This window comes from Lissotriton helveticus, chromosome 7 (assembly GCF_964261635.1).
Source record: "Lissotriton helveticus chromosome 7, aLisHel1.1, whole genome shotgun sequence".
Classification (NCBI taxonomy): Eukaryota; Metazoa; Chordata; class Amphibia; order Caudata; family Salamandridae; genus Lissotriton; species Lissotriton helveticus.
In genome coordinates this window covers 48,153,887-48,176,769 of record NC_136068.1, presented here as the reverse complement: position 1 = coordinate 48,176,769, position 22,883 = coordinate 48,153,887, and the positions used below count along the sequence as shown (strand labels likewise).

Genomic DNA, 22,883 nt, shown 5'->3' with positions numbered 1-22,883 from the left:
GTAATTTCGATTAGGTAATGTGAAAGGAAATGTTCTTTGAAAGCTGCCTATAATTGGGTTTACAATGATAATTTAAAAAGGTCTTTGAGGGAATAACTAGGTAACATTTTTGACTGCAAGCAGGACATTTACACTGAGACTGAGGAGAGGTTTACACCTCTGAACCCTATATTCCTATGCTTCATTATAACTGCATGGCTTTATGCTGTGCAATGCTTTATTCTGAAACTTCTACTGGAGTTTCATGTCTACACCTTTCTCTTAAATTTCCTGGGTCTAATTAAATACAGTTTAACATCTATAGAGTAGGGGGGAGAGAGAACGGAACTCGGGGGTGTTGTTGTGCCCTCACCTTGCCCGCAGGATCATCGCAGCAGTGCAGCTTGCCGAGCGCCGCACCGAGGAAGGCAGAGCCTGGGGGACTACACCGCCCAGGACCCTCAGCGGCCGGAAGCAGCGCACCGGCTATTCGCACCAGGAGGCGCATGAAGAACAGCGCTTCCCCCGGCAGAGCGGGGGAGAGAGAACGGAACTCGGGGGTGTTGTTGTGCTCTCACCTTGCCCGCAGGATCATCGCAGCAGTGCAGCTTGCCGAGCGCCGCACCGAGGAAGGCAGAGCCTGGGGGACTACACTGCCCAGGACCCTCAGCGTCCGGAAGCAGCGCACCGGCTATTCGCGCCAGGAGGCGAATAAAGAACAGCGCTTCCCCCGGCAGAGCGGGGGAGAGAGAACGGAACTCGGGGGTGTTGTTGTGCCCTCACCTTGCCCGCAGGAACATCGCAGCAGTGCAGCTTGCCGAGTGCCGCACCGAGGAAGGCAGAGCCTGGGGGACTACACTGCCCAGGACCCTCAGCGGCCGGAAGCAGCGCACCGGCTATTCGCGCCAGGAGGCGCATAAAGAACAGCGGTCCCCGGGCAGAGCGAGGGAGAGAGAACGGAACTCGGGGGTGTTGTTGTGCCCTCACCTTGCCCGCAGGATCATCGCAGCAGTGCAGCTTGCCGAGCGCCGCACCGAGGAAGGCAGAGCCTGGGGGACTACACTGCCCAGGACCCTCAGCGGCCGGAAGCAGCGCACCGGCTATTCGCGCCAGGAGGCGCATAAAGAACAGTGCTTCCCCCGGCAGAGCGGGGGAGAGAGAACGGAACTCGGGGGTGTTGTTGTGCCCTCACCTTGCCCGCAAGATCATCGCAGCAGTGCAGCTTGCCGAGCGCCGCACCGAGGAAGGCAGAGCCTGGGGGACCACACTGCCCAGGACCCTCAACGGCCGGAAGCAGCGCACCGGCTATTCGCGCCCGGATCAGGATCATCGCAGCAGTGCAGCTTGCCGAGCGCCGCACCGAGGAAGGCAGAGCCTGGGGGACTACACTGCCCAGGACCCTCAGCGGCCGGAAGCAGCGCACCGGCTATTCGCACCAGGAGGCGCATGAAGAACAGCGCTTCCCCCGGCAGAGCGGGGGAGAGAGAACGGAACTCGGGGGTGTTGTTGTGCTCTCACCTTGCCCACAGGATCATCGCAGCAGTGCAGGTTGCCGAGCGCCGCAACCGAGGAAGGCAGAGCCTGGGGGACTACACTGCCCAGGACCCTCAGCGGCCGGAAGCAGCGCACCGGCTATTCGCGCCAGGAGGCGAATAAAGAACAGCGCTTCCCCCGGCAGAGCGGGGGAGAGAGAACGGAACTCGGGGGTGTTGTTGTGCCCTCACCTTGCCCGCAGGATCATCGCAGCAGTGCAGCTTGCCGAGTGCCGCACCGAGGAAGGCAGAGCCTGGGGGACTACACTGCCCAGGACCCTCAGCGGCCGGAAGCAGCGTACCGGCTATTCGCGCCAGGAGGCGCATAAAGAACAGCGCTTCCCCGGGCAGAGCGGGGGAGAGAGAACGGAACTCGGGGGTGTTGTTGTGCTCTCACCTTGCCCGCAGGATCATCGCAGCAGTGCAGCTTGCCGAGCGCCGCACCGAGGAAGGCAGAGCCTGGGGGACTACACTGCCCAGGACCCTCAGCGGCCGGAAGCAGCGCACCGGCTATTCGCGCCAGGAGGCGCATAAAGAACAGTGCTTCCCCCGGCAGAGCGGGGGAGAGAGAACGGAACTCGGGGGTGTTGTTGTGCCCTCACCTTGCCCGCAAGATCATCGCAGCAGTGCAGCTTGCCGAGCGCCGCACCGAGGAAGGCAGAGCCTGGGGGACCACACTGCCCAGGACCCTCAACGGCCGGAAGCAGCGCACCGGCTATTCGCGCCCGGAGCCGCATAAAGAACAGCACTTCCCCCCGCGGCGCGGGACGCGCGCGGGCATGCCCGGGAGAAGCCCGGGACAAGGGCGGGACAGTCTATGACAGTCATAGACAGGAAGAGACAGGGCTGGGCCATATTCCCTGGCCAATTCTGCACTGGTTCTCTCGGACTTCAAAAGATTTTCAAAGCCGGTAAAGTGTTCCCCGGATACTTGATCTATATCCTAGGCTGCATTATACTGGTTTTATTTGTGGCTTTATCTGTATCCTAGTGCATTTATCCAAGGCTTAGGACTGACCATGCCAAGTTCCAAAGAGAAATTCATATCTGGGTCAGGCCCTATTGACAATTACCTGGTTAAAACGGTTAACAAAATCAATAGCGATAGAAGGGCCTCCCTGGGAAGGGACACTCTCTCTAACAGTACACACGTCCCCCCAATCCCTGTGGAGAGCCTTCCAGAGTCTGTCACTCCTGATTCGGATCCTATAGTGCTCACTATGGTTACTGCTCAGATTCACGTGGAGCCACCAGATGTAGAAAGACACAGTGTAAGTGAAGATAGTGAGGAAGCACCGCCTGTTGCCAGACCGGTAAGAAATTGCAGGAAACATCTAACCAAAAGGGGAGGGAAGCATTCAAAGAAAAGGGTAGATACCCCCCCACAAATGCAGACTAACTCAGATGACCATAATAATGTACAGATAGATAGCACTGCGTCTAACTGCACTCTAAGTACCGTCCAATTATCACATCTACTTCACTCCCTGGAAGCAATGTTCGAAGCTAAAATAGACCAGTTCGTCCAACCCATAGTGCGGAAACTTGATAGTGTTACTGCTGAAGTTAAGAGGTTAGGAGGGTTGCTTTCCAAGCATTTAACAACGGCTGACAGTCTCAAGGAGGTGGAGATGGTTACAGGAGGGTCAGATCAGGTAGCTAGAGTGGTAATCCAGCAGCAAGACACAGAGCATTTAAAAAACATTGTCCCTACCATAGCTGTTCCCACCACTGCAGCGAGTAAAGCTGCACAAATAACAACAGGGCCTGCTAGTTTACCCAGTAATAATCTGGTTAGGAGAAGTAGATCTACGAACCTACCCCCAGCTTGTTCCCCCTATGTTGTTGTTTTAATAAATGTCCCGCCACTAGAAACGCAATTAGCCCAGTCATATGAGGAATCGCACGAGGCTCTTAAAAACAAGACCGTGTCATGGTTAAGCAGGAACTGTGGTTTCCCTACAAAATTTGCCCCGGATATTATATCTACTAGAAGGGCCAATTGGATCGGGTCTTCTAAAAAGACCTGTAAAGGGGAGTGTATAATTATTAATTTCAGACACCCACAACATGTAGCCAAAGACCTGTTAAGGGCAGCCTCATTGACGCACGATGTTAACAGTATCTGGGTGCGTCCTCTTGGTTTTTTTATAATCATTTAGCTTGGAAGCCCCCACCTAGTGCGAGAAGGAGACCCTACACTCCTGTTATGGCTCAGACATCGAATCCAATTCCGGGACCTTGTGGAGAGAACATTTTTAATATTGGTATGAGAAGGAGACCCTGTACTCCCGATATGGCTCAGATGCCGGTTTTATTTCAGGGACCCGGTGGAGAGAATTATTTTAACTTTGGGCCCAATATTCCTACTCACAACAGATTTGATGTGCTCTCTACCCTGGAGCTGTGCGATTGACGGGAGGCTAAAAAGGGAACTGGGGAAGAGTCACATTTAGCCTCTGTCCCTCTGGCACAGGACCACTCTGGTTTGACCCCTCCCGCTACCCACCGTAACCCTGTAATTCTGTGTAATCCTAAGGGGGTAACGGTTAAGATGGTAAATTGGAACGTCGCTGGCCTGCGTTCAAAGAGAGATGATATCAACTGGGTAAATCAAGTGAAACAGTATGACATTGTGGCTCTACAAGAAACTTGGGACAGAGACTGTGACTTCTGGTTGGATGGCTTCACCTCCTATTTTGTCCCTGCAGTAAAATCGACGGCGGGGAGAGATAAAGGGGGACTTGTGCTACTGGTCTCCGTGAATGTAAGAGGGTCAGTTAGCAGGGTAGAATGTGCCTCTAATAATTTTTTAATCCTGGAATTGAAACTCACCAATAACACCAAATTAATTCTTGTAAATTGTTACAATTCTCCGCACGGGGACTCCCCAAATGTACACAGTGTGGCTGACAGATTTTTTAAACATCTATATTGCAAAGCAAACCACTTTATGCCAACTTATTTTGTTGGGTGATTTTAATGTCCACTTATGTAGTCAAAATTGTTCATTAGTTGATATTGATGGGCCAGATTTCACATCCCCGCAACATTTTGAGCATTCTAGCAAGGGGGAAGCACTGGAGAAACTCTTATCTAACAATGATTTGTTTGAAGCAGAGTTTTTTTATAAAAGTTCTCGTCTCCCCACATACACAGGGAGGAGGGATTGTGAAACCATAATTGACTACATATTTCTTTTCTCTGGACTTTTAAAATACATTGTTTCTTAAAATGCTATACCGTCCTGTTTTAGTGATCATAATCCTGTGGCAATTGAATTGGTAAATGGTTTTTCGCTTTTTAACACAACCACCCCAACTTCGGTGGTAGCTAAAGTAAAAGTAAAAGACCAGGGGAGGAGGCTAAATTGGAGTAAGGTGGTGCCCGAGGAGTTCTTTAATGTCATTACGGCCAAGGCCGCTCAGGATTTAAACATCTGTGGAGATCCCCACTCATCCGGGGAGCAAGTAATATCCTCTTATGAAGCTATTTGCTCCCAAGTGGCCAAAGAACTCATGTCCAAAAGTCGCCCAGCTAAAAATAGGTTGCGGGCTGGTTTGACCATATATGCACTAAATCCCATAATCGCTTGAAAAAAGCTCTCCAGGAGCGACCAAGGAATAAAGCTCTGGTTGCCCAGCTCAGAAGTGAGTACTCTAGAGTAGTACAGGAAAGGAAAAATAAATTCAAACATGATGCGTGGGTGGAGCTTATGGATAAAGCAACCTTAAAAGATAGTGCAAAATTTTGGTCCATTATTAACACGCCCCTGTTCTCAAATAGCAAAAACAAAGTTTTAGAAGTAAACATTGCAGAGGAGGACTGGTTGAGCCATTTTGAACAAATTTATGGTAGTCATCTGGAGTTAGAAATTTTTGTGGCTCCAGTCTCAGATTCTTCTGTCTTCTAGTAAGGTTTCATCTGGAGGAAGTTGTAAAAGCAATTGAAGATTCTGCAGGCCGAAAAGCTCCAGGGCCAGATGGGGTTGCCTCAGATATGTACAAGGCAAACCCACTGTACTGGGCTAACATCCTGACTAACGTTTTTGATACCTCGGCCTGTGTTGGACTCCCTAAATCTTGGTCCCGATCAACAATAATCCCAGTCTTTAAGAAGGGCCAAAGGGCTGACCCTAGATGTTACAGGCCCATATCCTTGCTGGATTCCTCAATTAAAATTCTGGGGAAGGTAATCCTAGCAAGGATAACAGGGTGGGCCTCAGACAATAACATTCTGTCTGATGCCCAATATGGTTTTAGAGCTGGGAAGAGCACGGAGGAGCAATGTTTGAACTTACACTTAATAACAGCTAAGTACACCAAGGCTGCCAGGGGCTCCATTTATCTGGGTTTTATGGACTTGTCCACAGCTTTTGATCTAGTCAATAGGTCAAAGCTGTGGACCATGCTCCTGTAACTGGGTCTTGATCGGCCCCTTGTGTATTTTCTGGCCGAGCTGCACAAGGAACTGAATGCCTCAATCAGGATGACAAATGAGGGGAAATGCACGTCCAGTTTTAAATCCGGCAGAGGGGTGCGTCAGGGATGCATCTTGACCCCTATGTTATTTACACTATATGTAAATTCATTGGAGGTAAACCTGTTAACAGCGACCCCAGATATTCCGCGTATGGGAGGTACACCGGTTCCGGTACTCCTATACGCCGATGACGCTGTCTTGTTGGCTAGGACCCCATTGGGCCTGCAAAGATTGCTGGACTCATTTGGGGCTTTTATGAAAAGCCTGGATTTGGTAGTCAATAACGGCAAATCGCATGTGATGTCCCTGGGGCCTTCAAAAAACAAAGTTAAGACCTTTTTTTGTGGTAGTGAAGAAATCACCAGAGTGAAGGTATTTACCTACTTGGGAGTAGTTTTTGATGACAAGGGTTCATGGTCCCCCCAACTCTCAATTAAGGTAAATTCGGTGAGAAATTCTTCAGCTGCAGTGCTAGGCTTTGCTAAAAGGCGGGGGGGGGAAACCTTGTGAGGCAATTTTAACAATCTACAAAGCCAAGACTATTGCCATCGCAAGGTATGGGGCCTCAATTTGGGGTTACACTAAACCCGACGCTATTCAAATTGAAGGAAATAAATTCCTAAGGTCCCTCCTTGGCCTCCCTCAATCTACTGCCACCCACTCTGTACACCTAGAATTGGGGATTGGGGATTGGTTATCTAGCAGACACAATTAAAATTGCCCCAATGCTGCTATGGATTAAAACTTGGTTAAACCCAAACCTCTCCCTAAATCACAAGATCTTAAAGGACTGCATTACGCTCGATAATATGTAGAAAATCCATTGGCTGTCGTACATAAAAATGGTAGCAATGTATATGGGGCGACCAGAGATCTTTTTTAATCCGGAATCTCTTTGTAAGGCAGACCTTGAGTGGGTAAAAATTAACTTTACTAAGTTAAGGGAGGCAGAACGGGAAGGTGCAGAACTGTGTAAACCTTTGGTTAGGGGCCATGTTTTGGTTACCCAGTCAACAGCAATGTCACATTATTTGACCATTGTGACAAATTCTTTTCATAGATGGTTATTGACGAAACTTCGGTTTAACCAAATTTACACAGTACTCTGGGATTTGGAGGGGTGGAGTAGACCTGAAGATGTCGCCCCATGCAAATGCGATGATTTTTCCCCGCAAGACACTATGCACTTTATGATTTTTTGCCCATTGTACCAAGATGCCAGGAAAAGGTTTATTCTTCCATTACTGAAAAAGATGAATTTTATACAGTGTAAACCTGCTTTATTGTTTCTACAATTGTTAGAATCCCCACTAACAATGTTCTGTGTTGCCAGCTTTCTTGCCGCGTCTGTTAGAAGCAAGAGAGTTAGACAGAAAGCTATTCTAGATCTTGAATCCTCTTAATATTCAGACAATGTATTTCTATTAACTGCCTTAACATGGGAATGATGATATGTGTTTTATTCGATCTAAAAATGTATTTTTATCTTGTATACCATATTTTTTAATGATATTTTTAATGTTTTGGCATTTGTATAGCATACTTTTATGATTTTAAATAATCGAATAAAGTGTTTTTGACTTGACTTGACTTGAGTAGGTTACTATAGATTTAGCAATCTTCATGCATCATAGGCAGGAAGACCAAACTTTCAATTATCCCATTCTGTAGTAGTTATTCTGTTTTGTATTATCATTTCTGAAGTTCTTGTTAGCTATTGACTATTGCGAATTAACTTTGTTCACCGAGCTTGAAGCCCATTGATAATCTTGTATTGTTATGCTATATTTTTTAGATTCATTTATATTACACGGACTATAAATTTGTAGTAAATCTAAGTGTAAATTGGATTTCGACTTGGAGTTTTACTGTGTAGATAAAGGGGTTGCACTGTATTTAAATTTGAATTTTAAACTAAATACATTATCCTTCAAGCTCCTTAAGACGATCGAAACCGGAGGGGACAAAAAGGGCCCCAATCACCTCCAATGGATCACTACTTAATGGAGGCTGCAGAGCAACTCCATTGAGCAGGTCCTCATGCCTGCTCCCCCTAAAACACTTGTCCTATTCAGCTTGCCCATAGTTCGCTACCCTCTGCTGCTCATTGTGCCTCCTCTGCTCGATTTTTTGCCTTTTTCTGCAAATTTTTCTGTCTTTTCTTTGCTTGCTCCTGCCCTCTATTTTGCTTCTTTCTGCTAATTTTTGACCATTTTTTTGCCTCTCTCTCTCTGCTTGTTTCTGACCTTTGCCTCTTTTTGCTCATTTCTGACCTTTCACTTGCCTCTTTCTGCTTGTTCTCTCATCTCACTGTTTCCCTCCTCCCACCATTTTCCTCCCTGGCGGACTTCAGGAAGAAACTCAAGCCCTGGCTTTCGATGGAGATGTTTCATGAACAGTGCCTAGATACCCTTGGGGTGACACTGCTGCGCTATATAAATGCTGATTGATTCCCAGAGCCAGGAGGGAGATTTGAGAGAAGAAATTATGGTTAATACCTAGGGCAGAACATGCAGTAAAAATCCAAGCGCACATAACTTCCCATTCTGTTTAAATGTACACTATAATTTGTCGGCAAGGAATACAGGTGTATGTAACTTACCCCCACTGTAATGGGAGGATTCTCTCGCCTTTGATATCGACGCGGTGGCAGGGATCTGCTTAAGTCGGCGAGTAGGGCAGAAGATGCAGGTTCCGATGGCCTAGCTTGATTAAATTATTTGGGAAAGCAGATGCGTGTGCAAATAGAAAGCTTGCTATTTCTATTTCAATACATATTGACTTTCCCGAATAATTTAATTAAGCGAGGCCGATCGGGACCTGCTTCCTCTGAATGAGAAGTAAGTTACCTGCTTCAGGTATGCTCCCCTTTTCTCCAGAGGTCCTACATTTTATTGGTTGATACAACTCTCCCTACATAGACAATCCACTGTTTTGTATTCAAAGGTGTCCACAATCAATTGGCCCTGATAAGACCCCACATTGGTTAAGGAGTCGAAACGTCATTGACTTGCGATTAAACAGACCATTTACCTGACCTCTTTGATTGTAAAAAGGGCTAGTGCTCAAACATTGTTTACTATAAATTGGTTGTTTACGTGATATTTGGAAACCTTTTTTGATTGATTTATTTTGGTTATTCATGGTATTATTGTTTCAGTGTTTTTTCAGTTCCCTTCATGTGGGACACCCTCCACTGTCTGCATTTACATGCATGAATATGGACAATATAAATGTATGCTAAAAGACGGGTGTTGTCATTTTTGCTGGCTTTCTCCATCGGCGTCCCACTACAGTCGTATTATGTCATTGTGCCTCTTTAATATATAAGATACACATGTATCTTCCAATAAGAACCATTGTTTCTTTGATAATAGTGTGTCCATGTGTTACATTTAAAAACACATATTGTGTATTCAATGCATGTTATATTGTTTTTAGTGTGTGTCATATTAATTTTACCTCATGTAATATAAATCTCAACATGTCATTTGCATTTTTAAATATTCCATATTTTCAAAGAATTTAACATTCATTTAGGTATGCTTTATATTTATTTCAACACGTCTTATTTATTTCATTATAGCAGACATTTATCTCTTAGGATTTTGTATTATATTCAACGAGTGTCATTCATTTTAAAGTAACTCATATTTATCTTGGTACAAACCACATTTTAATTACAGCAATGCCAAAATATTTTCAATAAATGTGATATCGCTTTCAACGTTTCGTATTCATTTCAGTGCATGTCATTCTTTTTAACACATATACCAATTAAAAAATATGTAATTTCATTTAATCCATTATGTATTCATTTCGCTGTATGTTATATAATTTCAGGATGTGTCATATTAATTTCAGTGAATGCCATATTTATTTCACAACCTGCCATCAATTTAATGTAAATCAAATTACTTTTAATACAAAATGTTAAATTCTTTTAGATAAGAATACTATAATATTCAAGGCATGACTTAATTTCATTATATGCCATATTCATACTAGCAGAGGCCATCCATATTTTTATTAATGCATATCAAACTTTTAGAGGATTTTATTACTTTTCACATTTAGCATCATTATTTCCATCTATGTCATATGTATTTGAATACTAGTCTTTTGCATTTCAACATGTTATATTCTTTTAGGAGAAAATCATTTTGATTTTAGCAGTTGTCATATTTGTTTCACAGATTGCAATTATACTCTATTGTCACAGCATAGTCCCTAGTCCACAGTTTGACGTGTCCGCTGTATGTAGGAGTAGTCAGTCCTATTTGTAGGCCAAACAACTATTCTCAGATCTTGTAGAGGGGGAAATCCATGTTAAGTAGTTTCTTAGCTTCATAAGGGTAATCTTACAAGGCCGAACCCAATGTCTTTTCAGTTAACAATCTTTATTAACGAAACTTTTGTTAGATTAGATATTCACAATTTTCTATGTGGATAAAAGTAGCTAGCACACACCTGAAATGGGGCAGTTTAATTTTTACATCTATCTGATGTATGAATAATAGGTATTTTAAGTGAATTATCGAAAGGCAGTGTTGTATCAAGAAAGATTGCAATAGTTGTATAAATGAAGCAGCACATAACTGATAGTATTTATATGTATTCCTCCCAGAATCATGTTTCCTAACCTGTGAAACAGAACCGGGAAGCTTTTCAACAGTGAATCTAAATACATGAGACAAAACTACGTAAAAATACATGCAACTAGAAGGTCCCTTAAAATATTGATTCCCCAGGACAGGCAGCCCACACTAAAAGAGCATTCACCACATACTATGATTTTTGCAACTTGACAGTGAACACGAGTCTTTACTGGAAGACTAGAATATTAAATTTTTTGGTGCATTCTGTAATATTAAAGTTAATGTCATTTTGGGAAATATTGCGGACCTGCTATGCAGGTTGAGATGGCAAAGCAAAAATAAAAACACTTCTGTCTTCATCAATTTTGATCATGCTTGTAGCACCAATGGTAGGCCTGGGGCTGTAGATTATTAGATGCCAAATAAGTTTGAGAGGCCCTTCCCAATCGTGCCAAAAAAGCCTAATCTGGGGGGAGGCTGCGACTGGACCACTCTCTTCAAGTTCTCAATCTCACTTTCCAGCCTGCGGGCCTTTTCTTCAAGCCCTTGCCTAATCAGATCCTCCTGGAGCTTCATCCTGCTTTCTAGGGCCTTCTGTGACTCCCTCCTCTCTTTTTCCGCTTCCTCTCTCATCTTGGCCTCCAGCTTTTCAACGTTCTCCTTGTGGCTGCGCTCCTGGTCCTTCAGCAGCTGCTCTGCCTGTGATGCCTTCTCCTCTGCTGCCATCCTCTCCTGCTCGATCAGAGCTGCCTTCGCCTCTTCCTCTGCTCAGGAATTCAATAAGAAAGTGGAAAGTTAGTGGCACGTTTTTAAAATACTTTGGATGCCCCATGTACTTTGAAAGGCTTTTAGACTGAGCAGGAACCCAGATACATGAAAGTGAGGTTTACTTCATCACAATTCACACTTTTGCATGCACTGCAACAAAATGGAGAGAGCATCTAGCAGGCTTCAGCACAAATTCTGAGTCTAACAGATGCGATGTTTATTGTGTATTTTATAAAAGAAGAGAAGGTAAGAAGTATTATTGGTTTCTTAAAACACTTTTAAAAATGTAAGTTTGTCTTTAGCTTTGATAAGGATTACAATACTCACAAGGGTGGTATAAGATCAAAAATCTATTATCAATATAAGGGAGTAGGCAGAAAAGAGGTAGGGATGGGAGTTTGGTCTAGTATATCATAGGCTTGAAAGTGTTAGGGAAACCTTTATGCATTTTTCTTAATTCCACCATGTTGGTAGTGGTCTGTTTGTTACTGATATTGGCAAACGATGGGCAGTTACTCTAATAACCTTTCAGCAGACCAGTTTCGTCTCGTACCTTGGAATTAACTTTTCGAGGGTGCAACTTTGTGAAATAGGCACAAACACTCCTTTGGTTTATACACTACCCAGCAAAAAAGTAAAACTCTGTATTAAAAAATAGTTATGCAACAGGTCAACAAACTACCAGTTGTTCCAAAAAGTCACAGAAGTAAGAGAGAAAATGGTGTGAAAAAACATAATTACACTTACATAGCAAATCATAGCACACACTGACTGGTGGGTTCTCTAGGTGCTGGGACTAAAGGTCAGATGTGTAGAACTGGTGTAACTTAAGTACTCTTCTAAATGTTAATCGGGGGAAACCTCAAGCTTCTGGAAAGGAATTCCAAACTATGGGCGTTTGAACAGAGACTTCTCCAACCTTCAGATTGACCTTTCATACATGTGCTACAGAGAAGATTGTTCAGACCTTATACATCCAGCATGCAAAGGGAACGTCGACTCTTTTACCGACCAGCAGTCACTGAAGAGAACTTCTAGCTTGCGACATATGCTCTCCCTTACCTCGGCCAGTGATAAACCTAACTGATACATTCTAGGGCAGATCTACGAGGAAGTGCCGCAGCGTGGCACCGCAAGTCCTTTGGCTGCGCCACGCTGTAGCACTTCCGAAGCACAGGGATGCGACATATTTACTAGAATATGTCGCATTCCTGTGCTCTCCCCTGCACTGGCGCACAAACTGCAGCCATGCGCCGGCGCAGGCACCCTTGCACCATGGTGCAAGGATGCCTGTGTCGTGGGGAGATTGATTTTGTGCAGAAAGGGCACCTTCATGCACAAAAATGTGTGCTGTAGAATGCAGCACGCATTGAAAGAGGAAAAAACGAGGAGAAATGAAAACATTTCTCCTCGTTGCGCCTCGCTACGCCAACATATCTCCAGATTTACGATTTTCTCGTAAATCTGGAGATGTGCCTTGTTCCATGGGTGTTGCTTGGGAACACCCACAGCAACACCCATGGAATGGCCCTTCAACGCAAAGTGCTGCGTGTGAAGGGGCCATATTTACAAGGAGAGGAAAAGCCACACAGGGTGGATTTTCCTCTCCTTGTAAATATGGCAGAGCCCCCTGCGCCACCAGGACGTCACGAAAAGTGATGGACTGGTGGTGCAGGGGGCTTGTAAATCTGCCCCTTCGTACTTTCTGCAAGCGACTATTCTGGGTGGCAGGTAAGCGGGGTAGTGTTGCTCAATCTTGAATTCATTGCAACATCTACCAGACCTGTGGCTAGGAGATCGAAAAGGGAAGCTACGCCTGATCTTGGCCTCATCTTGTCCAACTGAGGTAAAACACTGCCTACTTCATAGGCCACTTAACATACATTTTTATAATCTCAGCATCTAAAACAATACAGATATTTAAGGGTTTATGTTATATCTAAGGTTTTACCTTACATCTTCCTTGTTTCTCTGCCTCTGCTGTTCAGCCAGTGTGAGTGGAATGTTAGTGTGAATGTGATGTCATTGGAATGTTTGGTATGCTGTGAGTGGACTGTCAGTTGAATCCTGGGCTGAGCAGCAGAGAGGATGTAACAGTTTATTTGTGAGAGTTCTGCATCATCTTTGCACAGCATAAAGTTGTACATGCGTGGCTTTGAATTGCCTCATAAATTATGCTGAAGGCGCTGCAGTGCATATCGCTGCGTCAATTTATTCTGAGCCCGAGAGGTGTTCTATGGGCATTGAGGTGGGTTTTCCCACGCAACACCCATGGCATTTGACGCTGCTCCAGATGAACAAACTGATAAACTTGGGGAAGCACCAAATCTGTACGCCTCCCAAGGTGAAGTGTAACCAGGAAAAATATATTTATTTCACCTTGTTTTTTCCACTTTATGTGTGCTGCATTGTGCAGTCTTGATGAATATTTAATAGATGGATATTGATCTATAGACTTGAATGTGTAATTTTTTATTACATTTCTTTACTGAAGTGTTTTCATGTGTATACCTCGCTCTGCTCAATAAAAATAAACTATCCCTTTGAGTCCCTCATTTAGCAACACTACTTATAAAATGTATTTCATAAACACACTCCTCTGCTATTTTAGTTCACCAGCTGTCCCTATTCTATGGATGACTTTAAATCCATTTGCAAGTCATGACCAATCTCGAGATTCATTGACCTGTCTGGGCACGTTCCTCAAATCCAGTTGTGGCATCTTCTTGCACTTTTACACTAGTAAGGCTCGCTGCGTTCCTTGTGGCCCTGGTGTTTCTTCTCATGGAGCCAGCTCTACTCTGGCAACCTCTACAGGGATAGCGGCTTCCTGTACAGGGTAGAAATGTAGGCATAGCCCTTTCTCAATCATGAGTCAATTCCAGAACTTCTCAGGGCTAGTAAAAAAGTATGAATTGTCAAAATGTAGTACATAAGTACATTTTGCATATATGTCATGGCCGTATGTTTCTGCAAGTTTTTCGTCGTTACATGTATAGGCTGGAAATAATCTAACGGTGTGATCCACATATTTCAGGTCCTTTAATGCTGAAGGTTAATGTCTCAGTTTTGGAAGTTGAGTATTTTGGCTAACATGGCCCTTAGAATAGTGCCATGAGGCAGAGGAGCTTCATGGACCTCTCCATGACAAAGTAATCCAATAGCCTCTAGGGGTTAAGAGTCTATGAAATCTATTTCTCCAGGAAAAATCGCCCCTCACTGGTTTAGAGGGTTTAGAAGGATCCAGTACATCAACTGAGCAGGCCAACCCAACTGAGTTAAAATTGGTTGTTACCAGAAACAACCCCACTTTCTTAACTGAACCCATTGAATTAATACCTTCCAACCTTTTGTCATTTGACACCATCCTTCTTGGAGACTTTAACAACAGGTGGAACAAGATACGATAAGTGAGAGATCAATTTAAAGTTTGAAAGAGGAGAATGTATTACACGAATGGACAAACAAGACAAACAGATGAATCAGTGAACAAGACAGATTATGTTTATGATTCATGACGCGTAACTCGGTCTTCCCCTGGCAATCCGGTCTGATGGAGCATTTGGGGGGGGGGGGGAGCAAGAAAGTTTATAACCTGTGAATAGGATTAGGGTTAAGCCAGGTTTGAATTAGGAAAAAAACATCAAGATCAAAGACAAGTATGGCGGAAGAGATCTTAGAACAACTGGAGAATGTAGTTTTTTTATATCTCTTTTTTAGTTTTATACAAAACACGACACAATACCATTTTTGGTCATTCTACCCCTCTAAATTATTTAGGACAACACACTTGGCATCCCCTTCCCTCATGCACTAACGTACATATTGTGTGATGTACTGCCCACAACAAACAGTCTGATCAAATTTTAAGCAATTTGTACTTTTTAGTATAGTATAACTGAGGAGGATGTAACCATCTTTTCAGCAGTACAATGAACATTATCAACAATGGGCCCGATTCACAAAAGTCATCTGAGACAAAATCCTAACTCTACGGCTTTCGGTATTCACAAAAGGCATTTAGGAGTAGTAAAGTTAGGATTGTGTCCTAAGTTTTGGTCTTAAGACAAAATCCTAGCTTAAGGATAACTTAAGACCAAAACTTAAGACAAACTTAAGACAAAATCCTAAGTTAAACTTAAATTAAACTTAAGTTAAACTTAAGTTAAGTTTTGTTCTTAAGACAAAATCCTAAGACAAACTTAAGACAAAATCCTAACTTTACTACTCCTAAATGCCTTTTGTGAATACCGAAAGTCGTAAAGTTAGGATTTTGTCTCCGATTACTTTTGTGAATCAGGCCCAATAACATTTGACTAAACTGACAAGTAAATCCAAGTAACCTAGTCAATTCCTTCTCAGTGTGATGGGACATTGGATGTTTGCATATCATTTATCCGCGCTGAATCCAAGTGTGGGGAAGAACTTTCAACTGTCCCTATTATGATGTGCGTGCGTCTCTCACAGTCCTCCTCCAAGTGCCCATTTTCACCAAGTGTGTTCCTGTGTTACCTGAGACATATGTAAATCTGCAAGCTAATCTATCAGGTTGGCAGTCATCTGATTTAGCTTTCATTGTTGCAGGGAATCAGTCCCGTTTTACAACTCTGCACCCCCAGCAACCTGATCTAGCTGCAATTTCCGCTTGACACCATTTCAATTTATCAATGCTCCAAGGCGATAGTGACAGGGCAGTTGGGAATTTCCAGGACACAGCAATCATCTGTTTTGCCAAGACTAGAGCCAGACTGACAAACATGTACGTGTTGGACTCGGCCTCATGGCGTGGCCCTACCCCTCCCGCATGGCGGGCCCAGACCGACATCAGCCCTCCACCAAGCCTCGGGCAACCCCTTTGCCCGACACTGCACGCCCCAACACTGCTGGTCCGGTCACCATCCCGGACCCCCACTATCGGCCTGGCTCCATCTTGGGCCCATCACGACCGAAGCACGAGGCCGCACCCGACTCCATCTTGGGTCCACCACGTCACGAACACGTGGCCTCGGCCCCGGCCCAGGCCCCAGCGAAGCCCCGACATCGAGGCACCAAGATCCACCCAGGTGGTCGAGTGGCCACTCGACAGATCCCGGGGGAAGAGGAGTTTCGATGGCCCTCCAGCCGTCCCCGGGCGCCTGGTATCGATCGCCCTCCGGACTCCCTGGGCGCTGGATCCACCCCCTGCTGGGTGTCTGGCGCGAGGGTCCGGACATCAAAGGACCCCAGTCCTATATCTGGGCCAGCCCCGGAGTAGGACAGGAGTTGTATCCTGGACTGGAAGCCCTGCTGACGCTGTCGCGGCCGACACCAGAAGAACTCATTTACTGTAACCTGAAGATACCCTGAGAGCCTGCTGGCGCTGCCGCGGCCCACCTTTGCTGAACCATCTTGAGAGTCTGCTGGCGCTGCCGCGGCCCACCTTTGCCGAACCATCTTTAGAGCCTGCTGGCGCTGCCGCAGCCCACCTCTGTTGAACCATCTTGAGAGCCTGCTGGCGCTGCCGCGGCCCATCTTTGCCGAGCCATCTTGAGAGCCTGCTGGCGCTGCCGCGGCCCGTCTTCGCCGAAACCACCTTGAGGCCTGCTGGCGCTGCCGCGGCCTCCCCTCCGACAAAGACCACCTGTCGAGTCCTGCTGGCGCTGCCGCAGCTCGACCTCTCGCAACCCCCGGCTCGAGGATTGAGAGCTGTGCGCAGGGTATCCCTTCCTGCACCCCTTTTGAGACTGTCCCGCTACCCTGTCCCTCTTACGAGACTTTACAGATTCCTCGATCTGCCTGTATATACTGCTGAGGACCGGCAACCTTTATTCTTGATAAAGCTTAAGAACTTACCTTCTTGTGTGGTGTTCGTTTGTAGTGTTGTGGTTACTCTGCTGTACGATCCTAGGAGAGGACCCTCACCCAGGAGGCCTCTCGATAACGCTCGGCTACTTCTCGACGGAGAGGTGGACCTAGGGGTGGTTAGTCAGACATCTTCTGCCTCCCCCGGGATCGCCTTTCTAACAGTACGCATGTTTGAACATTTCACATCCAATAATATGTAGATATATAGTTATGGAATGCTTGATATAAAAAGTAGGAACATTTGGAATGTGGGTTTTGTGGACACTATCGATGATAATCAGGGTTTCAGAACAGGATCTTCTGAAGAAGAGATGCCTTTTAATAAGGCAATCAATTATGGCAGTTCAGTGAAAGTGACAATTGGGAGTAAAAGGAGGAGGTGCTGAGGGAGCAGTAAGGGGAGATGGGCTGTGCAATGGGAGGTCCATCAGGAATGGGACGGGGGTGAAGGGCTTGAGAGAGGTTAAAGTATTTAAAGATAGATGGGAGGGAGAAGAAGATAGAGTGTATTCTAGGATATACATTTAGTGGGTGATAGCATCAAGCTGTTTGTTGATAAGCTCAAAAGCACGTGAGAAGCCATGGTGTGGAAGTGGATGAGAGAAGGGCTAAATAGAAGGGCAGTGGGAGTGGAATGAGGAAAAAATGTTAAATGATAGGGTGCTGCGATTAGTGCAGTCCTCAAGGAAGTAGTTAGGTGGAAACAAAGGAAACAGAGAGGCAGAAGGGACAAACATCGGAGGAGTAGTCAGGGACAGGCCAGGACAGTTAGGGCCTTATTACGACTTTGGCGGTCCAACCGCCCGAACACCACAGCCATGGCCGCCAGGAGACCACAGCGGTCTTCTGACTGTCATATTATGAGTTTACTTTGGTGCCTGCGGAGTGGCTGTGAAGATTTTGCAGTGTTGGTGATAACTTTTCCATATGTATCGATACCTGTGTGAGCATTTCCACTACATATGTGTCAGATGCACACATTTTCAAGATCCATATTGAAAAATACCATCTATCCATTGTCAGAGTCGGGCCCATATGTGGGCAGTCCTGGCAATGGGTACATAGTACAACAAGCATTGAAAATGCCATCAGTCTTGCATTTGTTTGAGTTAGTGCTGTTGGCATTATAAGTAGCAATGTCTTTTACCTATGTATTATGGTATGTATGTGGTGTGCAGTAGAATTATGTGTGTTGGACTGGATTAGTTAGTAGTATAATTGTGTGACATGAGATTGTGTGGTTTGGCGTGGATTGGATTTGTGTAATGGAATTATGAAGTATTGTGTGTTGTGGAATCATATAGATAGAAAATATGTGGTATTGAGTGTGCTGGAATTATGTGGAGTGGGATTATGTTCTATGGAGTTTAATTATATGGTGTGCTGTTGAAATTTGTGGTACAATGTAGAATTGTGTGGTGTGGATTAGATATATGTGTTGTGCTATGTAATTGTGTTGTATTATGTGGTTTGGTGTCGAATTATGTGGTATGGATTGTTTAGAGGTGTAGAACTGTGTGAATAGCTTTACCGGTTTAGTGACGTTAAAGAAGAAATAGGTAGAAGCTAAGCTTCAGAACTATGTGTATTAAAAAAAAGAGTTAGAGCTACTTGAGTTGTAAATGTAAATGTCTCTAACCTATATATATGAATTGGGGTGGATGTATGTGGTGTGCAGTGGAAGTATATGGGATGTGGGTTGGATTGGAATTGTTAGTTGTGGCAGTGTGTGGCTTGGAATTGTGTGGTGTAGAGTGGATTTGTGTAGTGGCATTAGGTGGCATGGTGTGCAGTTGTATTAAGTGGATAGTAATTATCTGTTTTTGAGTGCATTGGAATTATGTGGAGTGGGATTGTGTATAATGGAGTGTAATTATGATGAATGGTATTTTGTGTTGTGAATAGGGGTGGGCGGAAGATGCGTAATGGACTTTCGCGGAGAGGGACGGAAATTGAACCAATTTCCATGCCTCTGCAAATTTTCGTTATGTGACACCCGCCCGCCGCCCACAGGCCTCCCGCCCGCAATATTAAAAAGATTAAAGCCTGAAATAAGATTTAAAACACTGACCTTATCGCGGGGACATCTCTTCCGGGTCTATCGTGCCTTCTTCTTGAAACTGCGCATGCCCGGGAGCCTGTGCATGCGCATTCCTCACCTCGGTCTTTCCTCTCGCTTGCTCCCTGCCTCCGCCCCTCCCCCTCCTCACTCACTTTTCTCTCGCTTCCATGCCTCCTCCGACAACGATCCACACTAGCTGCGGGGAGATCACAACAGCAACCTTGCTAATACTTTCGATGATTACCAATGTAGAGCGACACAACCACACACACACACAACCACCCACACACACGCTCACACACACACACATGCACACGCACACACACACATATATATACACATACACACAGACACACAACCACACACTCACACACACACACACACACGCACACACACACACAACCACACACTCACATACACACACAACCACACATACAGACACAACCACACACACAACCACAAACAACCACATACACACACATAACCAAACACACACACACACACAACCACAGACACACACAACCACACACACAAACAACCACACACTCAACCACACACACAACCACACACACAAAATACACACAACCACACACACACACACACACACAACCACACACACACACAACCATACTCACACAACCACACACACATAACCACACAACCACACACACAACCATACACACATAACCACACCCACAACCACACGCACAACCACACACACCCACAACCACAACCACACACAAAACCACCCACATACAACCATACCCACAACAACACACAACCACTCCCACAACCACACACAACCACATACAACCAAACACAACATACACACAACCACACACAGCCACACACACAACTACACACAACCACACACACAACCACACATACAACCACACATACAACCACACACACAACCACACATACAACCACACACACAACCACACCCACAACCACACCCACAACCACACACAACCACAACCACACAAAACCACACACACAACCACACACACAACCACACACACACACACCCACACACAACCACACACACAACCACACACAGCCACACACACACAACCACACACACACAACCCCACCCACACACACAACCACACCCACATCGACACCCAGACACAACCACACAAAACCATACACACAACCACACATACAACCACACACAAACCACACACAACCACACACACACACAACCGCAACCACACACACAAACACAACCACACACACAACCACACACACACAAGTACACACACACAGAACCACACACACCACACTCAACCACACACACAGAACCACACACACAACCACACACAACCACAGCCACAACCACAGCCACACCCACAACGACAACCACACACAACCACAAACACACACAACCACACAAACAACCACACCCACACAACCACACTCACCCACAACCACCCACAATCACACACACAACCACACCCACAACCGCACCCACACACATACACAACAAAACACACAACCACATGCAACCACACACACAACCACACACAACACCCACAACCATACAAAATCACACCCACACACACACACATCCACACACACATCCACACACAACCACACACGCACAACCACACACGCACAACCACACACACAGCCACACACACAACCACACCCACACAACCACACCCACACACACAACCTCACCCACATCCACACCCACACACAACCACACAAAACCACAGACACAACCAAACAACCACACACACACAACCACACACAAAACACACACACAACCACACACACATAACTGCAACCACACACAAAAACGCAACCACACACACAACCACACACAACTACACACACAACCACACACAACCACGCAAAGACAACCACACACACAACCACACACACAACTACATACACAACCACACCCACACAACCACACACAACCATAAACATACCCAAACACAACACAACCAAGCACACAACCACACTCACACAACCTAAACCACACACAAACACACACAACCACACTTACAACCACACACCCACAACCACACCCACAACCACACCCACAACCAAACAAAACCACACACACAAACCACACCCACACAACCACACACACCCACAACCACTTAATCACCCATACACCCACAACCACACACACACAACCACACCCACAACACACACAACCACAACCATACACACAACCATACCCACAACCACACACATAACCACGTACAACCACACACACAGTGACACACAACCACACACACAACCATCATCACACAACCACATACACACACAACCAACCACACACACAAACAACTACACACAAACACAACCACACACACACACAACCACACACACACATGCACAACCACACACACAACCATACACCCATACCCACACCCACACCCCCACACCCACAACCACACACAACCAACCACAAACACACACAACCAAACACAAAGCACACACAACCACAACACCACACACACAAGAGCACACACACAACCACACACAGCCACACATACACACACACACAAACACACAAACACAACCACACCCACAACTACACCCACCCACACAACCACACACACAACCACACACGCAACCACACCCACGGCCACTCACACAGCGGCACACACACACAACTACACACACAATCACACACACACACAACCACAACCATACCCAAAACCACACACAACCACACACACCCACACACAACCACACACACACAACCACACACATACCCATCCACACACACACAACCACAGCCATACACACAACCACACACACACTGTTGGACCCGGCCCCACGGCGTGGTCCTAACCCTCCCCGCATGGCGGGCCCCGGACGACATCGGCCCTCCATCAGGCCACAGGCGCCCCTTGGTCCGACTTTACAAGAACTACCGGCGAGAGCAACCCCCCGGCACACCACTGCTCTCCTCCTCTGGAACATGGCAGAACCAGCACAACCTCAACCCTGCCGGTCCGGCGACCGCTCCGGACCACACCTACCGGCCCGACTCCATCTTGGGCCCATCACGTTACGAGCACGAGGCCTCGCCCGACTCCATCTTGGGCCCGCCACGTCCCGAGCACGTGGCCTCGGCCCCGGCCAAGGCACCAGCGAAGCCCCGACATCGAGGCACCAAGATACCCCCGGGTGGTAGAGTGGCCACTCAACGAGATCCTCGGGGAGGGAAGTTTCAATGGCCCTCAAGTCGTCCCCGGACGCCTGGTATCGATCGCCCTCTGGCCTCCCTGGGCGCTGTCTCCACCCCCCTGCTGGGTGTCTGGACACCACCATCCCGGCCCCTCTGAACCCCAGGCGAGAGGGTCCGGACATCAAAGGACTCCAGTCCTATATCTGGGCCAGCCCCGGAGTAGGACGGCAGTTGCATCCTGGAGTCGAGAGCCCTGCTGACGCTGTCGCGGCTGACCCCGAGAAGAACTCATTACCCTGAAACCTGCAACCATCGTTGGAGCCTGCTGCCGCTGCCGTGGTCCATTCCTAGCTGAACCATCTTTGGAGCCTGCTGGCGCTGCCGCGGTCGATTCCTAGCTGAACCATCTTTGGAGCCTGCTGGCGCTGCCGCGGTCCATTCCTAGCTGAACCATCTTTGGA

At 46.3% G+C, this 22,883-nt stretch overlaps 1 protein-coding gene across 2 annotated transcripts in view; it reads right to left on the bottom strand.

Annotated features, from left to right (window-relative positions):
- Positions 1 to 7,592: 7,592 nt before the first annotated feature.
- The window catches only part of LOC144767995 (guanylate-binding protein 2-like), a 274,664-nt gene continuing 259,373 nt past the window's right edge, over positions 7,593 to 22,883 (bottom strand). For both annotated transcript variants that reach the window (XM_078651385.1, XM_078651386.1), the window contains exon 10: positions 7,593 to 11,355. In XM_078651385.1, coding sequence (XP_078507511.1) covers positions 11,003 to 11,355 — 353 coding nt within the window. In that variant the 3' untranslated portion in view covers positions 7,593 to 11,002. The remainder of the gene's footprint in view (positions 11,356 to 22,883) is intronic.